The sequence below is a fragment of the Pteropus vampyrus genome, unplaced genomic scaffold (genome assembly GCF_000151845.1).
Source record: "Pteropus vampyrus isolate Shadow unplaced genomic scaffold, Pvam_2.0 Scaffold307, whole genome shotgun sequence".
Taxonomy (NCBI): Eukaryota; Metazoa; Chordata; class Mammalia; order Chiroptera; family Pteropodidae; genus Pteropus; species Pteropus vampyrus.
Window position 1 is genome coordinate 879,376 of NW_011889088.1, and position 23,264 is coordinate 902,639.

At 43.3% G+C, this 23,264-nt stretch overlaps 2 protein-coding genes across 2 annotated transcripts in view; one reads left to right on the forward strand and one right to left on the reverse strand.

Moving 5' to 3' along the window:
* AMPD3 (adenosine monophosphate deaminase 3) overlaps positions 1-16,574 on the forward strand; it is a 36,025-nt gene extending 19,451 nt beyond the window's left edge. The window contains exons 6-15 of the mRNA XM_023521591.1: positions 2,078-2,248; positions 3,786-3,980; positions 5,289-5,420; positions 5,954-6,117; positions 6,880-7,006; positions 8,746-8,909; positions 10,004-10,124; positions 11,292-11,465; positions 13,065-13,175; positions 14,051-16,574. Coding sequence (XP_023377359.1) covers positions 2,078-2,248; positions 3,786-3,980; positions 5,289-5,420; positions 5,954-6,117; positions 6,880-7,006; positions 8,746-8,909; positions 10,004-10,124; positions 11,292-11,465; positions 13,065-13,175; positions 14,051-14,227 — 1,536 coding nt within the window. The 3' untranslated portion in view covers positions 14,228-16,574. The remainder of the gene's footprint in view (positions 1-2,077; positions 2,249-3,785; positions 3,981-5,288; positions 5,421-5,953; positions 6,118-6,879; positions 7,007-8,745; positions 8,910-10,003; positions 10,125-11,291; positions 11,466-13,064; positions 13,176-14,050) is intronic.
* Positions 16,575-17,166: 592 nt separating this feature from the next.
* RNF141 (ring finger protein 141) overlaps positions 17,167-23,264 on the reverse strand; it is a 28,227-nt gene continuing 22,129 nt past the window's right edge. The window contains exon 7 of the mRNA XM_023521592.1: positions 17,167-20,419. Coding sequence (XP_023377360.1) covers positions 20,269-20,419 — 151 coding nt within the window. The 3' untranslated portion in view covers positions 17,167-20,268. The remainder of the gene's footprint in view (positions 20,420-23,264) is intronic.

Consider the following 23,264-nt stretch of genomic DNA (forward strand, 5'->3'; position numbering starts at 1 on the left):
TTTTTGGACTTGGGAGTTTGTGGTTTTGCTTCCTTTGGGGTCAGGTGTATTTAAGGAGATGTATGTGTTCCCTCTCTACCCCTCCCCCAGAGTGGATGAGGAGACTTGGCCTGGGCTCAGGTGGTAAATGATTGTGGCCTCCAGCCTTTCCATTTTCTTCAGTTTAACTCTTAGACAGTGAGATTAGGGATCAGAGTGCTAAGCTCAGGGGCATTTAATGTTGGACAAGAGTCACTTCCTGTCTATAGGAAGTTCACAGCCTATTACTACTAGTGTGATAAGTGTGACAGGAATGGCTTTTAGAAAGATGCCAGAACTAAGCTGACTTAAAGAGTAGGAGTTAGCCAGGAAGAGGATGGGGTAGGGAAAATGGAAGTGATGGCATTCCAGGTAGAGGGAACAACATATGCAAACACCATGTGGGAGAGAGTGGTAGGAGAAAGGAGAGACTATGCGTAGTGCTTTGACATAACTGTAAACGGTGCAGTGTGGCTGGAGCTCGGTGTAGGGGGAGAGGTGGGCTGCGGAGAGAGTGAAGCTGCAGAGGCCTGTGGGGTCCTCGATCATTCAGGGCTCAGGGGATTTTCAGAGGAAGCAGGGAGGAGGCTAGGGTAGTATAGTGATCTGGGAGAGAAGCTCATGGGATTAGGCTGGCTTTGCCTGGAAGAGAGATGGCCACATCTGAGTCACATTGAGTTTGTCATTGCTATAGGAACCTCTGTCCCAGATGGGATCTCTGGAAGACTGCCCCTCCCTGGGGTCCACTCTGATAAGGGAAGGTAGGCCTGGGAAGGCTGTGCTCCTCTGGGAAAGCCCAGCTCAGGCTGAGAGAATCAGCAGTGGTAGATGGAAGCCCCCCTCTGGAAAAGCCCAATATTATGTCCATTAAGCATCTTGGGGTCTGGCATGGACTCCCACTTTGATGAGATCCTTAAGAAATGGAAGTGTCTTGGGGTTTTCCAGGCAGAGGTGAAATGCTGTATGTTAGATACCACCTACCTGGCAGCACCATTTATTCCTTCTCTGTGAGCCTCAGGTGTTCAGACAGATGGGTGCTGTAGTCTCTATGCCAGCTCCTCTCAGCCCTGCCCAAACACACCTACATGTCCAGCACAGGCCCAGATGGGCGTCCGAGGAAACTCCTCGCTTAGCCAAGTGCAGCACTGCCCTCCATGTATGCGAATCTCTGGACCTGAGTGCTTCCTGCTGCCTGGGGCAGAGCTATCCTTGTTGACTGCACTGGTTCCGACACTGTTTGCTACTGAGATGGAGCCCCAGTGGGTGGTCCTGGGCCACCCAGCTGCTCTCTGTCCACAGTGTGGGAGAGAGTCCAGGTGGGGGCTCAGTTACCAGAGCACATCCTGAGAGTTCCATTAGTCTGGGGTTAATGTGCTATCTGGACAGAGCTGGCCTAGACCCCTGTGTGTGACACAGCAGCCTGTTCTCTGGCACCAGTCAGTTTATAAATATGGGCCCAGGTCTGCTCTGAGTCAGGCCTGTGCCTGCCTCTTCCTGCTTCCTGGGGGCTAGCTCTGTTATCTTGTCCTGGAAATGTCTACTGTGAGAAGAGAGCTGGCTTTCTGAAATCCCGGATGGGTGGGGAGGGTGGCCTCTGTGTTCCCACGGTGTCTGTCAGTGTTGTAGGAGCAGGCTAGGGCCATGCTCTGAGGCAGGAGCTGTGCATGGCCAGGATGTGGGTAGCATCTGTGGAAGTTCTGGCAACATCACAGCAGGTCATGGGTTAGGATACCATGAGGCCCAACAGCAGGACTGTGTGACTGAGATGATGACTGTTTTCTGCTCAGAGCTTAGGACGAGGGGCTGAGTGTGTTTGCTGCTTGAGAACTGGGCAGGATTAGGCTTTACCCACTTTGATTTAGAGGTAATATCGGGGATAGCAAATAGGTTTCATCTTCTGTGCCAAGCTTGACCAGGTGGGAGTGGCTACCTCAGGCTTCTCCCACAGCTGAGTGAAAAGAGTGCTGTAATTGATTATTGATGTCTGCCTGGATATGGAAACAGTCACTGTTGGCTTAGAGGCCAGCTATTGGCCTGTTGGGAAACTCTACTGTTTTAGACCCAGGTCTTTGATAAAAGAAGGAATACACTTGTGTCTTCTGATCAATTGAAAACACTGACATCAAATAATGTCTTTTACTTTTTTAAAAAAATAATCCCCTTGGGGATTCTGAAGTGTGGATGCTTCCTGGATTGTCCAGTTGTTTTCTTCCCTCATCTTGTGACTCAGGTAAGAGAGTAAGGACAGGCTGCACACCCTGCAGTGTGTCACTGGTCAGTTGGAGGACACAGCCAGAAAGCCCAGAACGTGCTGAGTCACGCCGGTGTAGTTGGGCCCAGTTGTGTCCGGCTGCGCTGAGCCAGGCTGACCTTCTCTTGTGCATCCACATGAGGCCAGCCCATCCCTGAGGTGCCTAAGCCTTTATTTACACCATGCTTCTGGTGCTTTAAATCATTTCATTTCTCTGATGTCTGTCTTTCTGGCAGGAATGGCAGGATTAATGGCAGGAAGGGCCTTGATGATGTGGCCGATGACATAGGCTGTGTGGTATAATGCTGAAAGAGGTTTAATAGATCAAATGTCTGGTTTGGCATGACATGGAGATGACTGGCCAGCGATGGACAGCATTCCAGGGCCTGAGGGCAGGTGCCTCCTCACTCCAGCCCTGGCAGAGTGCATAGCTGGCTGAAGCAGTAACTGCAAGAGCACAATGTGGTGGCTGGCAGCACCCTGGCCTGTGAGGCTGCTGCCACCCTCCCTGGGAACCTCCTTAGGCCCCTTGGGCTGTTGGAAGGGCAGTCAGGGTGCCTACTATGACCTTAGGCCATTCTTAGCTTAGCCAGGGCTCTGTTTCTTAGGAGCTGAGAGCTGAAGGGAAGGCTCTGGGGGTTCCATGGGAGGTTGGTGGGTAGAGTGGGGTCTTGTGGGGCATTTTGATGGGTCCTCAGGGTTATATGAAGATGTAGATATCATCCAAACTATTGGCACCTACAACACCTGTTCATTTGTTCATTTGTCCATTCATTGATTTAACTAACACATCGTAGCAAGCTCTGGAAAAGTTCTGGAGACATACGTGCATCCAACATGATTCCTGTCCTTGAGGAGCTCCCAGTCCAGTGGAGGAGTAGGCAGACAATTTCAGAGTGGATTAGGAAGATGTATACAGTATAGGGAGAGTCTGTGCCAGGTTCCTAGGTTGAGTAAGGGAAAGACTTATCAGCTGTGCTTGGGAGATCAGGGCTGGCTTTCAAATGAAGGAGGTTGTCAGAAATTTCCAGGTGAATGATATTGGTGAGGAGGAAGTAAGCAATGCCAGGCTGAGGAAATGCATGGGCAAAGTGACGTGGTGTGGAATAGCACGGGGCCTCGGGCATCTGGAAGTGTGTGTCATGGCTGGAGCACAGACCAAGGCAGTGGCAGATGAGAGTAAAGGCTTGAAGCAAGACTTGGATCCCAGACTAAGGAGATTGAGCTTTATCTTGAATACATGGGGGCCATTTTGTTAATAGGAGAGTGGCCAGACACAATCTACATTTTAAAAAGATCTCTTGATGATGGAAGGCTGTATGTTGGGCAGCAAGGCTAGAAGGAGGGAGACCAGTGCTAAAATCTAGAGGAGAAATGGGGAGGGGGCATTGGTACAGGCTGCCCCATGGCCCCAAAAGTGCTGAGGCTCTGTGCTCCGCGTGGAGGGTTGGGTGCGCTCATGCTCGTTGCCAGGGGAGGTGGCCTGGCTCACGGACTGGTGAGTGCTGTGTCGCAGGTGGACACGCACATCCATGCGGCTGCCTGCATGAACCAGAAGCACTTGCTGCGCTTCATTAAGCACACGTACCAGACGGAGCCTGACAGAATCGTGGCCGAGAAGCAGGGCCGGAAGATCACCCTGAGGCAGGTGTTCGACAGCCTGAACATGGACCCCTACGACCTCACGGTGGATTCACTGGATGTCCATGCGGTGAGTGAGCTTCTGCCCTGGTGTCTCAAGCAGTCCTAGTAGGGGACTTAGTCCCCTGAAAAGCAGCCATGATAGTGCTAGGAGCGAGGCTGGCTGTATAAGTAGCTCTGTTCTAGCCATGGAGACCGTGAGAGGTTATTTGGCCTCAGAAAATAACAGGGCTTAGAGCAGTCATAGGACAGGGGAAAAGAGTATGTGACTTGGAGTCAGGCAAGTCCCAGTTCTAATTCCACTTCTGTCACTTAGGAGCTGTGTGCCCTTAAGCAACTCACTTAAGCTTTTATTTCTTTGCCTATAAAATGGTGAATTCTGTGGGACTATTGGTATTACAGTTATTAAAATATTAAATGATGGTACAGCTACTATGAAAAACAGAATGGAGTTCCCTCAAAAACTTAAATATGGAATTACCATATGTTCCAGCAATTCTACTCCAAAGAACTGATGAAAGCAGAGACTAAAACAGATACTTGCACATCTATGCTAATAGCAGCGTTATCCACAATGGCCAAAGGGTAGAAGCAACCCAAGTGTCCACTGACAGATGAATGAAGAAACAAAATGTGGTGTATCTGTATGATGGAATATTTTTCAGCCCTAAAAAGGAATAAAGTACCGATATCTGCCATAACATAGACGAACCTTGAAAAATTTTTGCTAAGTCAAAGAAGCCAAATACAAAAGGACAAGTAGTGTGTGATTCTCCTTGTATGAGGTACCTAGAATAAGCAAATTCATACAGACAGAAAGGAAAATAGAGGTTACCAGGAGCTGAGGGGAAGAGGGGAATGGGGAGTTATTGTTATGGGTACAGAGTTTCAGTTTTACAAGATGAAGAGTCCTGGAGATGGATGGATGGTTACACAACAGATGGTTATGATCGTAAATTTTGTGTTAAGTATATTTTTGCCACAATAAAAAAAAAATCTGTGTTAAACAAACAAACAAAGCATTGAGTGAGGTAAGGTGGAGAAAGTACCTCATGAAGTCTAAGCTTTAATAGGACACACTTTATTGTTGATTGTTCAATAGTTTAGTATTCTCTGCTTACCCAGCCAGCCATGCTCCTAGCCATGGCTGTTTGGAGCACAAGGCTCTCTGGTCCTTCTTCACAGAGGGCATCACAAAAGGACCCAGGGCTGACCAAGTGAGGATACATGGTCTTGGGCCCAGGACGTTGCAAGATTTTGTGCAAGAACTGACATAGAAGACATCTTTCAATGTGACTACACATAAGGCCTGGAGAGGGGAATGTGCGTGGTGGCTGCACACAATGTGGTGATCTGGCTGATGATCTCCTCTCTCCAGGGCCGGCAGACATTCCATCGCTTTGACAAGTTCAACTCCAAATACAACCCCGTGGGGGCCAGTGAGCTGCGTGACCTGTACTTGAAAACTGAAAACTACCTGGGAGGAGAATACTTTGCTCGGATGGTTAAGGTGAGTGAGCCCTCGGCCTCTCCAAGCCGTCCTCAGGCACCTGACAGCATCAGCCTTCAGAGGATGGGGCTGCACATGGCCTCCTTGCCTTCTTTCCCTCCCCGAATCCCTGTCCATCCACCACCCAGCTCCAGCAAGGCTGAGGTGCTCTGGCACTGGCTGCCTAAGCTCAGGCAAGTTGGTGCTGCGTGTGTTCACTGTGCCAACTGCAAGCAAGAGGAGGGGGAGGGTATACACCTTGGGAGGATTCTCAGTGTTCAGGCTTGCTGTCCTGTCTGTTCGCAGCCTGAGCTTAGCTCCATGTGGAGCATTGTCTGCTACCTGGCCAGTATGACATACTGGTACTGTATGACAGTGCAGACCCAAGGCCTTTCCCTACAGGAAGGAGCATCTGCTGAGGCAGAGTGAGTGCTCACTTGGCAGCAAGGGGATGTAGATCAGGCCTCTTCAGCCCGGCAGCAGGTGGCTGAAGGAGCTGCAGGATCTAGCAGCTGGGGTGCTCTCGGACTGACCTGAGTTCTTCTTGGTGTCAGGAGGTGGCCCGGGAGCTGGAGGAGAGCAAGTACCAGTACTCTGAGCCACGGCTCTCCATCTACGGCCGCAGTCCTGATGAGTGGCCCAACCTGGCCCGCTGGTTCATCCAGCATAAGGTCTACTCACCCAACATGCGCTGGATCATCCAGGTGCCCCGGATCTAGTAAGTGAGGCAGCCCGCTCTCTGCCTGTGCCCTCTGGGGCTCCAACCTGTCCCGAATGGGCTGCTGAGTCTGCACTATCGATAGGTGGGTCCTGTTCCAGTGCCAGCTTAGGCCTCTTCTCTCCAGGGATTTTCCATAGGGAAGGGTGGTTGGCAGAGTTGTCTTTATGATGAACTTTTACTCTTTGAAGAAGTTATATGTGCAAGGGCCCAGTGGGAACTTCTGCCCATCTTCTTCTCACTGTAGGATAAGGATATCCTTTTGGGTGAGCATCAGGATATGAGTGACCTGGTGGTGGCCTACATTGCGGCCCACTCCCTAGATATGACTCAGACCACCACTGTCCTCTCCAGTTGTCCGGCTGATGTGAGGCTCATCGCCTCTGGATGGGCTGGGCCTGTGGTTTAGGGAAACTGAACTAAGTGGCAGAGAGTTTGTATCACTGGGGAATAGGAGGACTCATCTCTCAGACCCTCGGTCAGCCTGAATCCCTTCATCCTTCTTGCTGCATGGCCTCTGGCTTGAGGAAGTTCTCTGATAGGTTTGGGTAGGTGTTGAGTTTGCAAACCAAGGCCTAGTATTTCAGAACTCGCTAAGAGTTGGAGAGGATGAGAAGGATCTGTGTTCAAGCCACATTTCTGACTCTCCTCTGAGTATTTAAACGGGACATGAGCTGACTGCAGAAGTGACTGATGTCGCTCTCCCGCGGGCCATGGCGGCCAGTGGGGCTTTCTTAGTCATCGAGTCTTCGCTTTCCTCAGTGACATATTTAGGTCAAAGAAGCTGCTGCCAAGCTTTGGGAAGATGCTGGAGAACATCTTTCTGCCCCTTTTTGAGGCCACAATCAACCCCCAAGATCACCGAGAGCTTCACCTCTTTCTCAAATACGTAAGTGTAGGTGGCGCCTCAGGTGATGTGCACAGTGGTGGAGAGAGGAGGGGCCTCCCCAGGGGTCATGGCAGGCTTTGCCTCCCTCCTCCTGAAAGGGCATGAGAGGCACAGGAGCTGGGCCCTCCCTCTGGGTGGCTAGAATAGAGGTGGCTGGAGACAGTGAGAAACAAGTTCAGTATCCGGTGGAGGTTAGGAGCATGATTTCTGACAAGGAGGGAGGCAGGGAACAGTCTGGAGGGCTGGGGTCATGGAGTAGGAGTGATTGAGTTTGTGTGTGTTTTGTGGGGTGGGGTGGCGGGCAGCTACCAGGAAAGGGTTTGAACGAGCTGAAAGACATTGTTGAATTTATGTTTTAGACAAACACCCTCCTGGCTGTTGTGTGGAGAATGGCCTGGAGCAGAAAATGCCTAGAGGTCGGGGAAAAGGGTCAAGACAAGAGTCTGGGGCCTGTTCCTGCAATGCTTGAGGCCTGCGGGAGGTCCAGTTCGAGGCCTTGCATCAGTTGGATACAGTTCAGTAGAGGGGCTGACATTAGCCCTATGTTAGGCACTGAGAGTTCTCATGAAGCCTGGAACTAGTGAGCAAAGAGCAGAACTCGGGGTCCTCTGGACCCCCACACCTGTCCAGGCCACACTGAGAACTATAGTGGGGATCCTGTCATTCCTTTGACACATATGGCTCTATGACAAGGAAGATTCTGCCAAGACCCTCATGGTCCTTTACTCTTTTGAGAGAGGCTGGCTCCCAAAGGGGAGGATGGGCCTGGGTTGGGAGCCCCCCAGTTTGGGCCAATCGTGGAGCGAGTGGGCAGTCTTTCAGAGGTCCCCTCCCAAAGCATAGCTTTGGCTGAGTGAAAGGAGCGAGACATGCTGGCTAAGAGGCTATGTCCTCATAGGTCATTTGTGGTCAGGGCCTGACCTCTGGGATCGGGTCACTAGGAAGCCTGTGACTAGGGTGGGGCCCCCAGGGGCACATTTGGGCCCCCGGCTGAGGTGTAACTGCAACGGAAGGCTGGGAGTCTCCTGAGCTTCTCTGACCTGGCTCAGGGAACTTCCCAGGGAGGAGTTGGGGAGCAGAGCCACCTTCCTCCCAAGAATGACGGCTCAGGCTTCCAAGGGGCCGTCTTGGACAGGGCTCACCTTGGCCCGTTTGTGAGACATCACAGCTGGATTTTAGTGGCCACACCTGGGATGTGCCCGAGGGTATCCTCCCTATAGCCAGAGAGTCCCGTTCCTGGTCCTCTCATGTGGGCAAGCTCCTTAATTGCCCTGATTTGCTCACAGGCAAGCCCTTCCTCCCAGGGTCACTCTGAGCATCAAATTAGCTGATGGGAGCTCAGTACTTTAAGCAGGGCCTGACATACAGTAGGTGCGTAGGAAATGCCCATCCCCTCCCCACTATAGCAGCAGTGGCTGCTGCTACCCTGTAGTGCTGGCCTCCTCTTGGCATATCAGAGGCATGGGCAGTGGGTATGGCTGCCTTACTTTTTACCTGGCCTAAGAGTCCCCTCACTGTCACCACTACCGCACAGGGGCTTAGCAGCACCCTCTTGGGTACCTTTGGAAGCCCTGGAGGGACAGATGGTGGCATTGTGCCCACTCCCCCTCCCTGGGAGGAATGTGGTCTCAGACTGGCCAGGGGGTCCACAGCTGAGGTGCAAACCTGAGAGGCCTGGACTCCAGGCCTCTGGTAGCTCATCTGCCTTGGCTTGATGTAGGACCCCTCCTCTTGCCTAGGTGACAGGGTTTGACAGTGTGGATGATGAATCCAAGCACAGCGAACACATGTTCTCGGAGAAGAGTCCCAGCCCGGATATCTGGACCAGTGAGCAGAACCCTCCCTACAGCTACTACCTGTACTACATGTATGCCAACATCATGATACTCAACAACCTCCGCAGGTGGGTGAGCTGGCCCTGCACACAGGGCCACGGGCCCTCACACCTCACACCTAGGGACACGCCCCAGTGCACCACACAGGGCCACACACACACAGGCATGCCCAAGACAACAGACATGATAGTACGCACTACAAAGCCAAGCCCCATGCTTGTACACATACATGTTCACACACACCTGCCCACGCCTATGTGGGTACCTGTCCCTCTGATATGATACAGACACAGGACATGTCAACACACATATATGTTCACTTACCACCACACAGTGTTCACATGTGCAATTATTCATGCAATAAGTTATTAGGCCTGCTATGTGACAGGCACTGTCCTAGGTGCTGGACATATCATATGGAACAAAGCAGACTAAACCGATGCCCTCATGATGCTTCCATCTACCATCTTACATGCATGGCTCCTACCGGTGCACACACTCAGAGGAGGCGCACAGGGCAGGAGCTGGGTGCCCAGCACAGAAGGACACTGAGCCATCTACTCCCCTCCCTGCAAGTCTAGCATCCCTCCCACTCCTGCTGGGCCATGGGACCTCATTAGCTCAGCCTGAGCCCGTGCTAGTGGAGGTTTTGAATATCACCGTGACTGAAAGAGGATGGCCTGGTGTTGGGGTCGGGGTGTCCGGGGCTGAGCTTTTGGAGATGGGGCTCTAGTTCTAGCTCTGCCACTGACTTGCCCAATGGCTTTTATTCTCTAATTCTACTTTCTGAGTTGGCCCATTTGTCTAACAAAGAAGTTGGATTCGATGGTTTCTTATGGCTTTTTCTGCTCTGAAGGTCTATGAATCTGGGCTACAAGGCCTGGTGAAGAGAGGAAGGGGAGGAGTGAACGGAAGACAGGGCAGGGTCTCTCTACCACTAGGCCCCCTCTCTGTTTCCCAGAGATGGCGTTTGTTGTCTCTGAGGAGCTCTGGGCCTGGGCCTCTGCATTTTGGGAAGGGTAGTTTTTAGAGTGCCCTGTGTCAGCTGTGCTGACCCTGCCATGGGTGACTGTCTCCCCTGAGCTGGTGGTGCAGGCCCCAGGCCTGTGGGGTCCTGAGCAGGGTGGACCAGCGATGACCAAGAACCTTACTTTTCCTGTAGGGAACGAGGTCTAAGCACGTTTCTGTTCCGGCCTCACTGTGGAGAGGCTGGCTCCATCACCCACCTCGTGTCTGCTTTCCTGACTGCTGACAACATTTCTCATGGGTTGCTCCTCAAGAAGGTAACCAGGCCACTCACAGACTCCTGCCCTTCAATGACAGTCCTGCCCTGGGCCCCCCTGAGGAGTAGGATCCCGTGGGCTCCTGTCCGCCCCTTGGGTGCCTCTGGCCAAGTGATGCTAAAAGGCTTGGGCTGGGGTGTCTGTAGTCATCCAAGTTTCATATTTAATTTTGAAAGTAGTATTATTAAATATATCACAATTTGGATTTTCCGAAAAATGGAAATATGAAAAAAAAAAACCTTATTGCTATTGCTTTAATCGAAACAGCCATTATTAGCTTTCATAGTATTTCCAATTCTCATCTTTTTTCTAGAGCATATTTCTAATATGCTTATTATGATAATGAACACAAATTTTTGATTCCTTGTCCCTTTATATAACTAGCATTTTTTCTGTGCTGCAACTTAATATCCATGCTCATCATTCTAAAGGCTATTGAGAGAATGGCCTGGCATTCGGATGGTCTGTTATTGATTCAGCCGATCTCTAGTTGTTGGACAGACTCCATTCAACTTTTCACTGGTGTAAATAATGCTACCATGAACTCTGTACATTCAACCTTCTCCTTAGTTTGTATCACTCCCCTAGGAACCATGTTTGCTCAAACCGCTCCCTTGCCCTGACCTCGGGGAGGTCTAACCCCCTGTCACATTTCCATGTGGGATGGGTGCTACATCAGAAATCCACTCTAGGCTGGCCAGGTCTGCCCTACCCATCTGTGAGGAGCTGGAGTATTTATAGTCTCAACCTGAATGTTTGTGGTCAAAGCAACAAAACAAAAGTGGGGCATCTCCTGGACTGACCCACTGGGGTCAGCACCTGGGGGAGAGGAGCTGAGTCTGTTGGTTGGGGTCAGCCCAGGGCTTTGCAGCTGCCCTTCCTGCCCTGAGCTGTGCCTCACTTTTGGAGCCAAGAGGGAGCACTTCCAACACTGGGTGGGAGGACAGTCCCAGGGAGAGATGGGCATGTGAGGTAGGAATGAGGTGAATGTAGAGGTGGGGCGAAGACAGGATAGGGACTGGGTGTCCTGGCTTTGGACTTGCACAGACACTGCCCAGACCCCTGGTTTCGACTGATGATGCTTCTCCCTTCCCTCTGTCCCTTTGTCTACCCAGCCCCCTTCCTCTCTCTGGCACTTATCACCTGAGTTTGGTTGTTCTTTTGCAGAGTCCGGTGTTGCAGTATCTCTACTACCTTGCTCAGATCCCCATTGCCATGTCTCCTCTTAGCAACAACAGTCTGTTCCTTGAATATTCTAAAAACCCTCTGAGAGAGTTCCTGCACAAGGGACTGCATGTCTCTCTCTCCACCGATGACCCCATGCAGTTCCACTACACGAAGGTGAGGACTTTAGGGGAAGGCGAAGACTTTAGGTGCCTTGTCCTCCCTCTGCAGGCACCTGAGCATATGGCTCAGTCCTGCCTTCCGGGCAGGACTGGGGCCCAGTGAAGATAAGAGCTGAGCTCTTGGTGAGGTAAGTGTTCCTTCCAGGAGCCGTCTTTTGGGGTCCTTGAATCCTTGAAGGCACCATTTCATTTCTCTGCTTTTCTCTATTTTCCCTCTCTTTGATATTTACTAGCTCTGTGATACTGGTAAAGTTCCTTGACCTCTCTGTATCTTTTTCTTCTTCATGTATAAAATAGTGATAAAATTGTCTCTACATCTACCCCTACCATATTGTGAGGATTCATTAAGATCGTGAACCAGAGAGTCTAATACAGTGTCTGCATATATTAGCTACCGCTTTTGTTAATACTATTGTTATTATTACACTTTGCTCTGGGGAAAGGGAAGAGTAAGGGAAAGGTGATGTCATGCATGAGGACCAGCCATTAGTGTAACCAAGTACATTTTGATGGTATTGATAGGATAGCCATTGATTAGTAAAAATAGAAGTGCCAGAGTCTTCTAGGACAGGTTCTTCAAGCTTTTGGTCTCAGGACCTCTGAAGAATTGAGGCCCTCAGAGAGCTGTTGTTTACATGAGTTATATTTAGTGATATTTAACTGTTAGAAACTAATGCAAAATTGAAAAATATTAACTCATTAAAATAACATTAATAAACCTATTAAATGTTAATATAAACAGCAATTTTTATGAAAAATAATCGTATTTCCAAAAACAAAAAAATACTGAGAATGCCATTATTTTATATTTTTGCAAATCTCTAATATCTGGTTTTATAGAAGGCAGCTAGATTCTCATATCCACATTAAATCTGTTGTGATAAATTGTTTTTATCGAAATATATGAAGAAAACCTTGTCTCACAAAGATACACATTTGGAAAGGGGAGTATCTTTTAAAATGCCTTGGGGACCCCCCAGGGATCCTAAGGCCACATTTAAGAACTGCTGCTCTATGATACAGAGGCAATTGGGTGGAGAAGAGGTAACGGCAGGGCTTGTGATTAATTTGACATTTCATATCCCGGAAGATAAAGCGAAAGCACAGATCAAACCCAAATACTTTGGGGATTACAGTCTCAGTACTGACACTTGATCATTTCTCATTCTTATTTAAGTTTCCAGCTCTGCTCTTTACTCAGACTAACTTTTAATTTTGGACAATCTTAAGAAAACAGCCTGTTAAATAAAAAGCAAAGCTATAGAACAGGTATTTAAAGTGTTCTGACCCAGGGACTGTCACAGGGGAGAAGGCTGGTGTCCCCATGACCGGCACAGGGCTTTGAACATGTGCTGGTCAATGAATAAATGTGTAGGTGTTCTTCAATATATTTCACGTTGGTAACCTGAGATTTCACACAAAAAAGATCTTAGGAGTTTTTCCTTTAAGGGGGAGGATGTTGTTTGATTAGCCAGGTGCCAGTCATTAGAGAAAAATTAAATCTGCAACGTCTGATGTTTCTAGCTTTGGAAACATGTGAAGCATTGAAATGGATATTCTACCATCTAATACATTTACTTTTGGGGGAATCTAGGAAGCTCTTATGGAAGAATATGCAATTGCAGCTCAGGTGTGGAAGCTGAGCACATGTGACCTGTGTGAAATCGCCAGGAACAGCGTGCTGCAGAGCGGCCTCTCACATCAGGTGCGGTGTGTGAGGGCATTGCCCTTCTGTCCTTTCAACATATGTACAGTGAATGCCTGCTGTGCGCCTGGCACTTTCTAGGGCATGAGATCAGTGATGAACTGGATGAGCAGGGTCTCTGTCACATTGAAACTCATGTCCTAGGGGAGTATTCTGGGGAGGAGACTTCTGAATTTTCATGCCTGCTCTGTCACATTTTTCAGACCTCTGCTCATGTCATCTCCTCTCAGGGAGGCCTTCCCTGATTATCCATTTTATAATAGCCACACACTTGCCATCGTTTTCTATCCCTTTAATCTGCTTTTCTTTATAACATCGATTATTACTGACACTGTAATATTTAGTTATGTGTTTTTCTATCTTTCTTTCTAGAATGTAAATTCCATTAGGGCAGAGACTGTTTTGTTCAGCATTATATCCCTCAGGCCTAGTATAGCTCCTGGTACCTAGTAGGCACTCAGTATTTCTTGAATAGCTGAATAGTACTTAGATGGAATAAAAAACTCTAGGGATGGGACCTGGATATCAGTAACTTTTTTTGGTTTTCTGAGTGATTCTGGTGTGCAGCCAGAGTTGAGAACCTTTGCCCTAGAGGGCGTCTTAGGTCCGCAGGTACTTCCTCTGAGTGAGGTCACTGGTACAGGAAGAGGGCTGCATTGGTGCTGCTCCCCAGAACCACCCAACTGTGTGCCCTTGTCAGTTCTCATGAGGGACTTCATAGAGTATTCACGTTGCCTTCTTCCTTGCCTTCCTGATGGAGGACTTGCTTCAGGGGCACTAATCTGATTTGGTGGGGCTAATGTCAGAGCTGCCGTGCGGATACAGAAAGTAAATCTAAGGTATATTGTTTCATTTGTATTTCTCTTGGTCCACAGGAAAAGCAAAAATTTTTGGGACAAAATTATTATAAAGAAGGGCCTGAAGGAAATGATATTCGAAAGACAAATGTTGCTCAGATCCGGATGGCGTTCCGATATGAGACCTTATGTAATGAGCTCAGCTTCCTGTCTGATGCCATGAAATCAGAAGAGATCACAGCCCTGACCAAGTAGGTCCAGTACTGGACATGCATTTTAACTTTTTGGTTTAATTTTAAGTTCTGCTGTGATTAATGGTGGTCGAAATACCAAACTAGGACTTTCCTCCATGGAGAGGATTCCTCTGAAGAACTATCAAACTAGTCGTTTTGGTTGCACTGTTCACTTTAAGATCTAACATGCCCACTTCTGTTAATATTTATGAGTAATAGGTGGTGACTCCTCCTTGGGGATGTGGGAGCTGGACACTTGTCTATACTCATTCCTAATTTTCCAAGTACTTCTCTTGAAATTGCTAGTGCTTGTATTGTGGGGGCCAGGGTGTTCCACAGTCCAGTGCCCACTGACATGAGGTCTGTGTGGTTTTCTGCATAGTCCTCTTTTGGCCCTGCGGGCTAGTTAGTAGTTGTTCATTTCAGCCTCTGGCTGGCTGGCTGCCTTAAACAAAATCAATTGTAAAGCTCCCTTTTGTAAAGGAGCTACTTGGAGAGAATTAAAATAGAAAACTTCCTTCTTTGTGTTTTTTATGATTTTTTCATTTAGCCCTCCACCCTCCTTTCTATTTAGGAAGCCAAATGTGCACAACACTTCTATTCTGTGTCTTGGTTTTCTCATCTGAAAAGTGAGGGTTTGGACTAGATGAGAGGTTTTCAAATGGTGTTCTGTGAATTCTCCTCCCTTCAGGGTAGGAGAGATTAAGGAGTGTGAGGTTCTGGGTGCTGCCTTTACTTCTTCAGTGACTACTTTCATCAGTTTTTCATTGAGATGTCTACATATTTTCAATTGAACTAAGGACTTTGAAGAGTATAGGACTAGATGATCTCTGTTCTTTTTGGCTCTAATATTCTATGATTATAACCCAGTTATTATTTTACTTATGAAGAGTTAGGGCCAGAATTTACTTAAGGTTAGACACCAAATAAGTAATAGGACTAACATGAGGTGTCTCTTCTCCTAATCTAGTCCTTTCCCCACAATTCCATGAAGCCTCACAAATGTTAGAATTCTTAATCACTGTAACCTGGTGCATTTCTTTTTAAAGATGAAATTTCTCCCTTACCTAATATGTGGACTTTTTCAGAAGATATAAGTGGTCCCAGGGGCCAGGTAGAAAGTATTTTTTAAAACCAATCTGAATTTAAGCTTTGCCAATGTACTCTTCATCTGTGTTACTAGTGCCTGGTACATAGTAGGTGCTCAATAAATGTATATTGACTGATTAAATGAATTTCTCTTTTGACAACTTTTTAAGGATATGTGCTCCTAATACATGGCAAGCTGCTCAAGGACATTCCTGTCTATTTCTGTGGGCAAACGTAGACTATGGGAAGTCCTTCTGAATCTGTATGGGCTTAGAAGAACCCTATTTTTGCCTGTAAAAATGCTTATTTGACTTTGGATTGTCTTGTCTTATGACTTTATAATGCTTGTTCCTTCCACTGGTCAACTTAGCATACAGATCAATGGGTTTTTTTTTTTTTTTCTACTAGGCAAACATATATGCTACCTTATAGCTAATTATGACATTGAATGAAAACCCAGCATTTATCTTAGATATTCATTATTTTTGAAAATCTTTTTGTAAATATTTGCCCTAACATAGCAAGCATTGTACAGTTTTTCAGTGTCATTTTATCTATATCAAGTATTTGTTTTTAATTATTAAATAAAGTCTGTTAGGACTATGGCTCAGTAATTTAAAACAATTTCAATTTAATATTATTTAAAGCAAATGTTTAAGTTTTTTACTTCAAGATTGGGCATCATGGAAAGCTATCAATAACTATTAATTTATTTTTAACTAAGACTCAGACATGGATGACATTCAGTAGGAAAACTCAAAAATTTCAAACCGAAGTTAGCTAGACTCAGAAGGTAAACCTTTGCTAACTTTTCCTGTAACTGCTGCCCTGTTATTTTGTGAGCCAAACCTCATATGTCCATTTCCTTTTTCCTAGATAATACTTTAACCTATTCAGCCAACACTTACTGGATTTTACCTGTCCTGCAAACTTTTCAGACACCTTTTTCTATAGCTCTTTGTGCTTTTATTACATCATTGTACCTAACTGACCTTTTTTGGGGGTGAATCCTACTTTCTTTCGTGTTCACAGTTGGAATCAAAGGCAATTGTAGTCTAGTCCACATTTCTAAAAGAAGTTTTCGAGGCATATAATCTCTTACCTGCACTAAAAGGCTCAACTTCATGTTATGTGTTGCTTCAGACTGCATTGCTGAAATGATCAATGTCATTGCTTTTGCCTCACAAAAACAAATCACAGCTCCTGGGTTGGTGTTTACCAAGGCCTGTCCTGGGCCTTTACTTCCTCTTATCTTGGATTAAAGCAGAGTTGCAAACACATTCCTCTGGCGGCTTTCTCTTTGTTTCTGAGTGCTGTGCTGGTGAAACAACATTCATCTTTTTTTAGGTTTGTAGACACAGTGAAGGTGTCTACACTGTGTACACTTAGGTGTATTACCAATATTGGTAATACACCTAAGTATTCCATACCTGAACAATGACTATATTATAAAGAACGAGTATAACTAACTGCAATAAAAGGGACACTAATCAGACAAATATAGCTCCTTGGAAATTTTTATACTCTCAACCTCTAAATAAATATTTTATTAGAGATAGAGGATACCAGAGAGTAAGACTACAAACAGCTGCAAGATTATCAAAATATATCTGAGGAGGCTTTTACGTCTTCTGATACCAAAATGTGGGCTTCTCTGTGATGATGAGTAAATTTAATTAAAAACTGCTACTTCTTATAAATGGCTTTCCTCTTTTCAACACTAAGATTCTAATATTCTTCTCCAATTACATTAATTTTATCTTAGAAATGATTTTACAAGGTAAACATCAAAACTGCCATAGGATGAATATTTTATCAATTATTTTTACTGTCCAATAGGATAAAATAACATGGAAACAAATGAAAGTTTGCTGTCAACTGTTTATATTTGTTGTGTTGCCCAGCATAAATGTGGGTGATCAGCAATTTCTCTAATCTCTAAGTAGTTTTCTTATTCCTGGACAAAGTAAGCTTGACTTAATGAAGAAAAAAACCAGTTTAAAAATACAAATTCTTCAGACTGCCTTTTAATGACTCCAACTTCTCATGTTAAAAACCACTGAATCAAATGATATTTTCAAGCAGCCTTATTAATCAGGTATATATTAGATATAAGGAAATCAAATCCCATTTGAAATGAATTTTAAAACACAGCACACAAACATCACAACCCCCAGAGCACAATAGAAAATACTCTTCTAAAGAATATAAACATTTAGTATTTAAGAATGTAAAATCACATTAAAAAAACTCTTCAATTAACTAAAATTTACTTGCTAAAGATTATTTATTGCACAATATATCAGTTTACCCTAAGACTAAAACGGATAATGTTATTCTCAATTTCTGAATTCAGTAGTCAAAGCCATTTTCTTAAACTAAAGTTCTGTAGCATTATAAGATGAGTAAACCCCTTATGTTACTGAGTTAGGATATGGAAAACTTCATAACTCATAAAACAAATTCCTTATAGTTCATGAAACCATTTCACAAATCCAAGAAGGCACACATTATATATTTCCTATTATAGTAAGTGCATTTAAGTACTTCATAATTAAAAAAGACAAAGCTGTACAGAATACAAAAAGTGTACATTTCATCCATTAAACAAATTTACAACTTTTACGATTAGTTATTACAACATAACCTAACATTCACATCTAAAGAATTATCACCCAGTTTAACGGAGTGAGCAAAAACCTGTGCTCATTTATTAGATAAGGCTAATAAAAAACATTTTCTATTTCACAGTAGATTCAGTTAGTGTCTTGGAGCTCATATTAGAAAATAGAAAGGTTTGGGCAATATCAAGTTACTGTGCTCACTGTTAAATAATTCCTCAAGAGGTGAAGGATTCTGAAGGATAAAATCATTGGCTAAAAACCTGTAAAGCAACTTTGTTCATTTTTAGAAACATTCTTACATTAAGCAATCTGAATTAGACTCAGCAAATCTAACCAAAAGGACAATTTAAAATCTTAGAGCTGTAAAAGATCTCAGAGAATCATTTATCCTAAGGTTTTCAAAATATGTTCATGGAATATTAACAATCCATGGAGGAGAATCAAGGTTTTGCAAATTTGACTTGAATTTAGTTAAAAAACATTTTTTTTTTTGAAAAAAATAAAAAATAAAAAAAAACAACAAATCCCATCATACAACTGTTTTACCAAATTCTAATATACTGGATATCATCAATGCATTAATACTTGTTTTCATTGGCTGACTTTATAATATTTAGTATTATATGAAGTTTATATAAATAAATTTATACCAATAAAATGTGACTTTGATATAGTGGTATAGGGTGTGTGTGCACACATGCACACATGTGCAACACATGTATATAGGGGTTACGAGTAAGATTTTGCTTGGATAAAGATTCTACTTCTGAAATAAAGTGTGAAAACTGCTGATAAAGTCTCAGTGTCTAAAGTATTAACCTACAAACCAGAGGAAAGGATATTCTCAATGTCACACAAACATAAAGTGCATTGCCAGGTTGATATGATAGAGCTCCCATACTCTCTATATAAACACCCTTAGTGAGTGAGTAGCTACTTGGTACAGTGCTGCCCTCATCACGAATGTCAACCAATTAGTTATCAGTATTTTGGGGGGAAATCAAGCTACCTTTGGTCAGACATTTTTCCTAGAAATGAATTATTTAATTTGCACACCTATTAAAATCCTAGTATCCAAAAATTCTGCCACTTAAATCGTATACTTTGGTACTTTGGAAAATAATAATATTTGCAACTTACCAATAGTCAGAAAAGTTACATGGAATGTTAATGTATTTTTAAAAGGAGACATCAGGCCCTAGTTTTATTATATGCTGAAATATTAATGTTTAACATAAAACGAATTGACAGAAAAATTTTAAAAAATGGTTGAAGTGCTATTAGTGAACATTATAATTCCATCTTTCGAAATATTTCAAAGGAAGTAGAGGAAAACAGCAAGAAAGCCAAATTATCTCCTAATTTTCAGAGATGTTTTATGTACATATGGTTAAAAGGCTACATCCTATTTTATTCTAAATCTAAGAAGTTTGAGGATTTTACCTCAGAAAGATGCCTTCAAGTTCAGAAAATAAAAGCACCATAAACCAATATTGAATGATTTTTCATAATTTGGACATATAAAGTTTAGGATCTGTGATGAAAAATTTCCTTCTGAAACTCCAAGATGCATGAGCATTATCAAAAGCTATTTAGAATAGTCTCCCAGCTGTGGGAAAGCATTTCTAGAACAGCCAAGAAGATTCTCCCAAACAGAAATCCATTTATAAGGCAAAGTCTTGCCCAACTTACAATCCTCACCCAAATTATAAAGCATTGGGGGGCATGGGGCCGTGGGGAAAGGCTTTTAAGTAAAGAACATGTAGTTCCAAACACACTGCTAAAGTTATGAAATAACTGTGGATCATTTGATCATTTCAAGTAAAAATTATTAAAGGAGCACTAATTAACCACAAGAGGGCATACATACTCCTAGATTCCAGCAGGAAGACTAATTTAAGTAGTAACACACACTTTGATGTAGTCTACATTTTCAGTCATTTAAAATTTTCTCTCAGATGGCTACAACTTTTTAACATTCAAGGTTTATTTTAAACCTAACTAAACAGATTCCAGAATACTCCTATCCTGAAATTTAGTAGTGTTTCAGAAGCCTCTGGGAATGTCACTATTACCTCAGCAAAGGATTCAAGAGCAATTAGTTCTAATGTATATTAGAACAGATAAATAATAGGAAAATATGGTTCAAAACATTAGCAAATTTTAGTTTACCATAAATGGAAGACATGAAAAATTTATCAAAAGAAAGAAGACAAACTGTCAGAATAGCAGAAATAAGAGGGTGGGGAAAATTGATTTCTCTGTGCCTGTGCCACAACATCCCTGCATTCTTCCCCCATGACCAAAGTGTTTGTGGCCCACAATAGCAACAGAACACTACACTCGAAGGTCATGGCCTATGGGGCTGGCCTGCCTCATCAGCCATGTTAAGAATATAGTTAGCCATATCATCTTCAGTGGGTGCATCTGACACCACCCAAGATTCATTTGCTCCAGTCATCTGCAGGCGACAAATAGGGCAATTCCTATGTCGATCACTCCTAGTAGAGAAGTTGAAATAAAGAACAGTTTGTTTTATCTTTTTTAAAAAAAACAGGTTTGAAAAGTGACACATGTACATGGTTTTTAAAAAAGTAGGTAGCATAAAAGTATACATTGAAAAATAAATCTCGCCCTCCCATCTCAACCTTTAATTCGTATCCCCAGGGGTAATCACTGTTATCAGTTTCTCATATATTCTTCTAGAGACAGACTAAGCAAGATCAAGCTTGTGTGTATATACATCACTGCTCTTTTTACTTGTCAGTATATCCTGTAGGCCATTATGTATCAATACATATTAGAGCTGTCTATTCTTTTAAACAGACACTGTATAGATAGGCCATCATTTGTTTAACTATTTTCTCATAGAAGGATACTTAGGTTTTTCATGTGCTAGATTTTCCCCCGTCTTTTGCCATTACAAACAACAAAATGGAAGCATTAAATATTTAAAATAAAAGATACTATACATGCAGAATAATTTTCCTGATAAAGAACTTATATATGATCACTTAAATAAGATTATGTTTTCCAAAGGGATTTTTTTGTCTCATCAAAAATTATTTTGGAAATTTAAAGAAATACCATATTTGAGCCAGAAACATGTCAGGCAGGGAAAATGTTTTTCTCTTCATCTCTCAGTGAAATCTGAGACCAAAGTAATTAAATTATATCAAATGTTCTCTGGCTTTTGTGCAAAAATTAAGAAATTGGTTCCAAACACTAAATGCAAAAGCTAGAGCTGGCACAAATTATTCAGATTCAATTCTGGTTCCTCAGAGATATTTTACAAGGTAATTGTGGATGCTCTTCTGTGCGTAAGTCACAATTTTCAAACAGTCAACTTCTGCTTCTGGCCAATGGGAACAAATTTATCTTCTCACATAGAACAATAATAAATACAATGAAAATACAATACAATGGTTTTCAACTGGACATCAGATGACACAGGATAATAATCCCTGAGAGACGGGAAGCCAAGAAGGTGAGCCTTATAACTGCCCCAGTTTAATGCCTTGAGACTTTCCAGGCAGCATAGCAAGCAGGGAGAACCTTGACGGAGCTTGGCAGGCTCCCTGAGTTGAAGGGACAGTGCTGAGAATCTCGGAAGGCTAAGGCAGCTAGAGTTCACGGGGAAGAATATTGGAGTGGAAAAAGCTGCACAAAGGGAGAATTCCAGAACCTACCGAAAGTTCCTTAGAGTATGTTTCAGCAGAGTAATGATCAGTGTGTGTGCATTTGAGGAAACTACTTGAGGCTGAGGAATCACCCAAAAGGATATCAGGGAACTGTATCCAGAGCTTACACCGGGTCTGGGATATTGCCTGTTCCCATCAGCCAGACTGGAAAACCTCATAATTCACAGAGCACTGAGTAGAGTAATCTGAAGAGTTTTGCCTCATTAGTAGGACATAATTTGCTCTAAAGTAAATACTATTCTGGTCCTGCCTAACAAATCGTAAAAGCAAGACCCAAAAGGATCAAGCTGTTTCTAAGTTACTATATTTGAGAACAAAGCTCAAGAATATTTATAGGAATACAAAAATATCCAGTACCCAAAAAGGTAAAAAAATCACAATGTCTGGCGCCCAATCAAGAACTACCAGACATAAAAAGCAGAAAAGTACAACCTAAAATGAAGAGAAAAATGAATCAAAACCAATCGATAACTGATAAAAATGTTAGAATTAGCAGACAAGAACATTAAAGGTCATAATAACCATATTTCATATATTAAAAAAAAAATAGAAGAAAGATCAAACATATCAAGTAGAAACATGGAAGACATTAAAAAACTCAAAACTTCTACGGATGAAAACTATGGTATCTGGAGTAAAAAATACATTGGATGGGATTAATGACAAATTAGACATTGTAGAAAAAAGATTAGTGAACTTGAAAAGACATAGCAATATTAACTATCCAAAATAAAACACAAAGAAAATAACTCAAAAAGAAAAGAAGGAAAATAAGCATCAGTGAGCTGCGGGACAACTTCAAGTGGTCTAACTTATGTGTAGCTGCAATCCCAGAATGAGAGGGGAGAGAACAGAAAAAAAATTTGCGAAATAATGGCTAAAAACCTTCCAAAATTGATGATGCCATAAACCTACAAATCTAAAGAGCTCAATGAATCCTAAGCATAAGGAACATGAAGAAAACTACTAAGGCACATTGTAATCAAATTGTTCAAAACCAGTGATAAAGGAAAAAACCTTAAAAGGAACCATAGGAAAAAAAAGTACATTACCCACACAGGAGAAAAGATAATGATGATAGAGATTTCTTATAGGAAACAATTCAAGAAAAATGAGAATGAAGCAATATCATTAAAGTATGAAAAAAAATACTACTACCAGTCTTGAAAATCTGACATTCAAGAAAATCCTATGGAATCTACAAAAAAGCTATCAGAACTAATAAATAGGTTTATAAGATTGCAGGATACACGACTGATACACAAAAATCTATTGTATTTCTACATACTAGCAACAATCCTAAACTGAATTTAAAAATATAATTTAAAATAGCATAAGAAAAATAAAGCGTCATAGGGATAAATCTGTCAAAGACATGCAAAATTGAAAACTATAAAATTGATGAGAAATTAAATAAGACCTAAATAAATGGAGAAAAATACTGTTTGTGGATTGAAAGACTCATTATTGTTAAACATCAACACTCTCCAAATTGATCTATTTAACACAATCCCAATCAAAATCCATACAGCTTTTTTGTACAAACTGACAAGTTGATTCTAGAACTCATATTGAAATTCAAAAGACCTAGAACAGCCAAAATAACTTTGAAAAATAAGAACAAAGTTGGAGGACTAGCATGCCG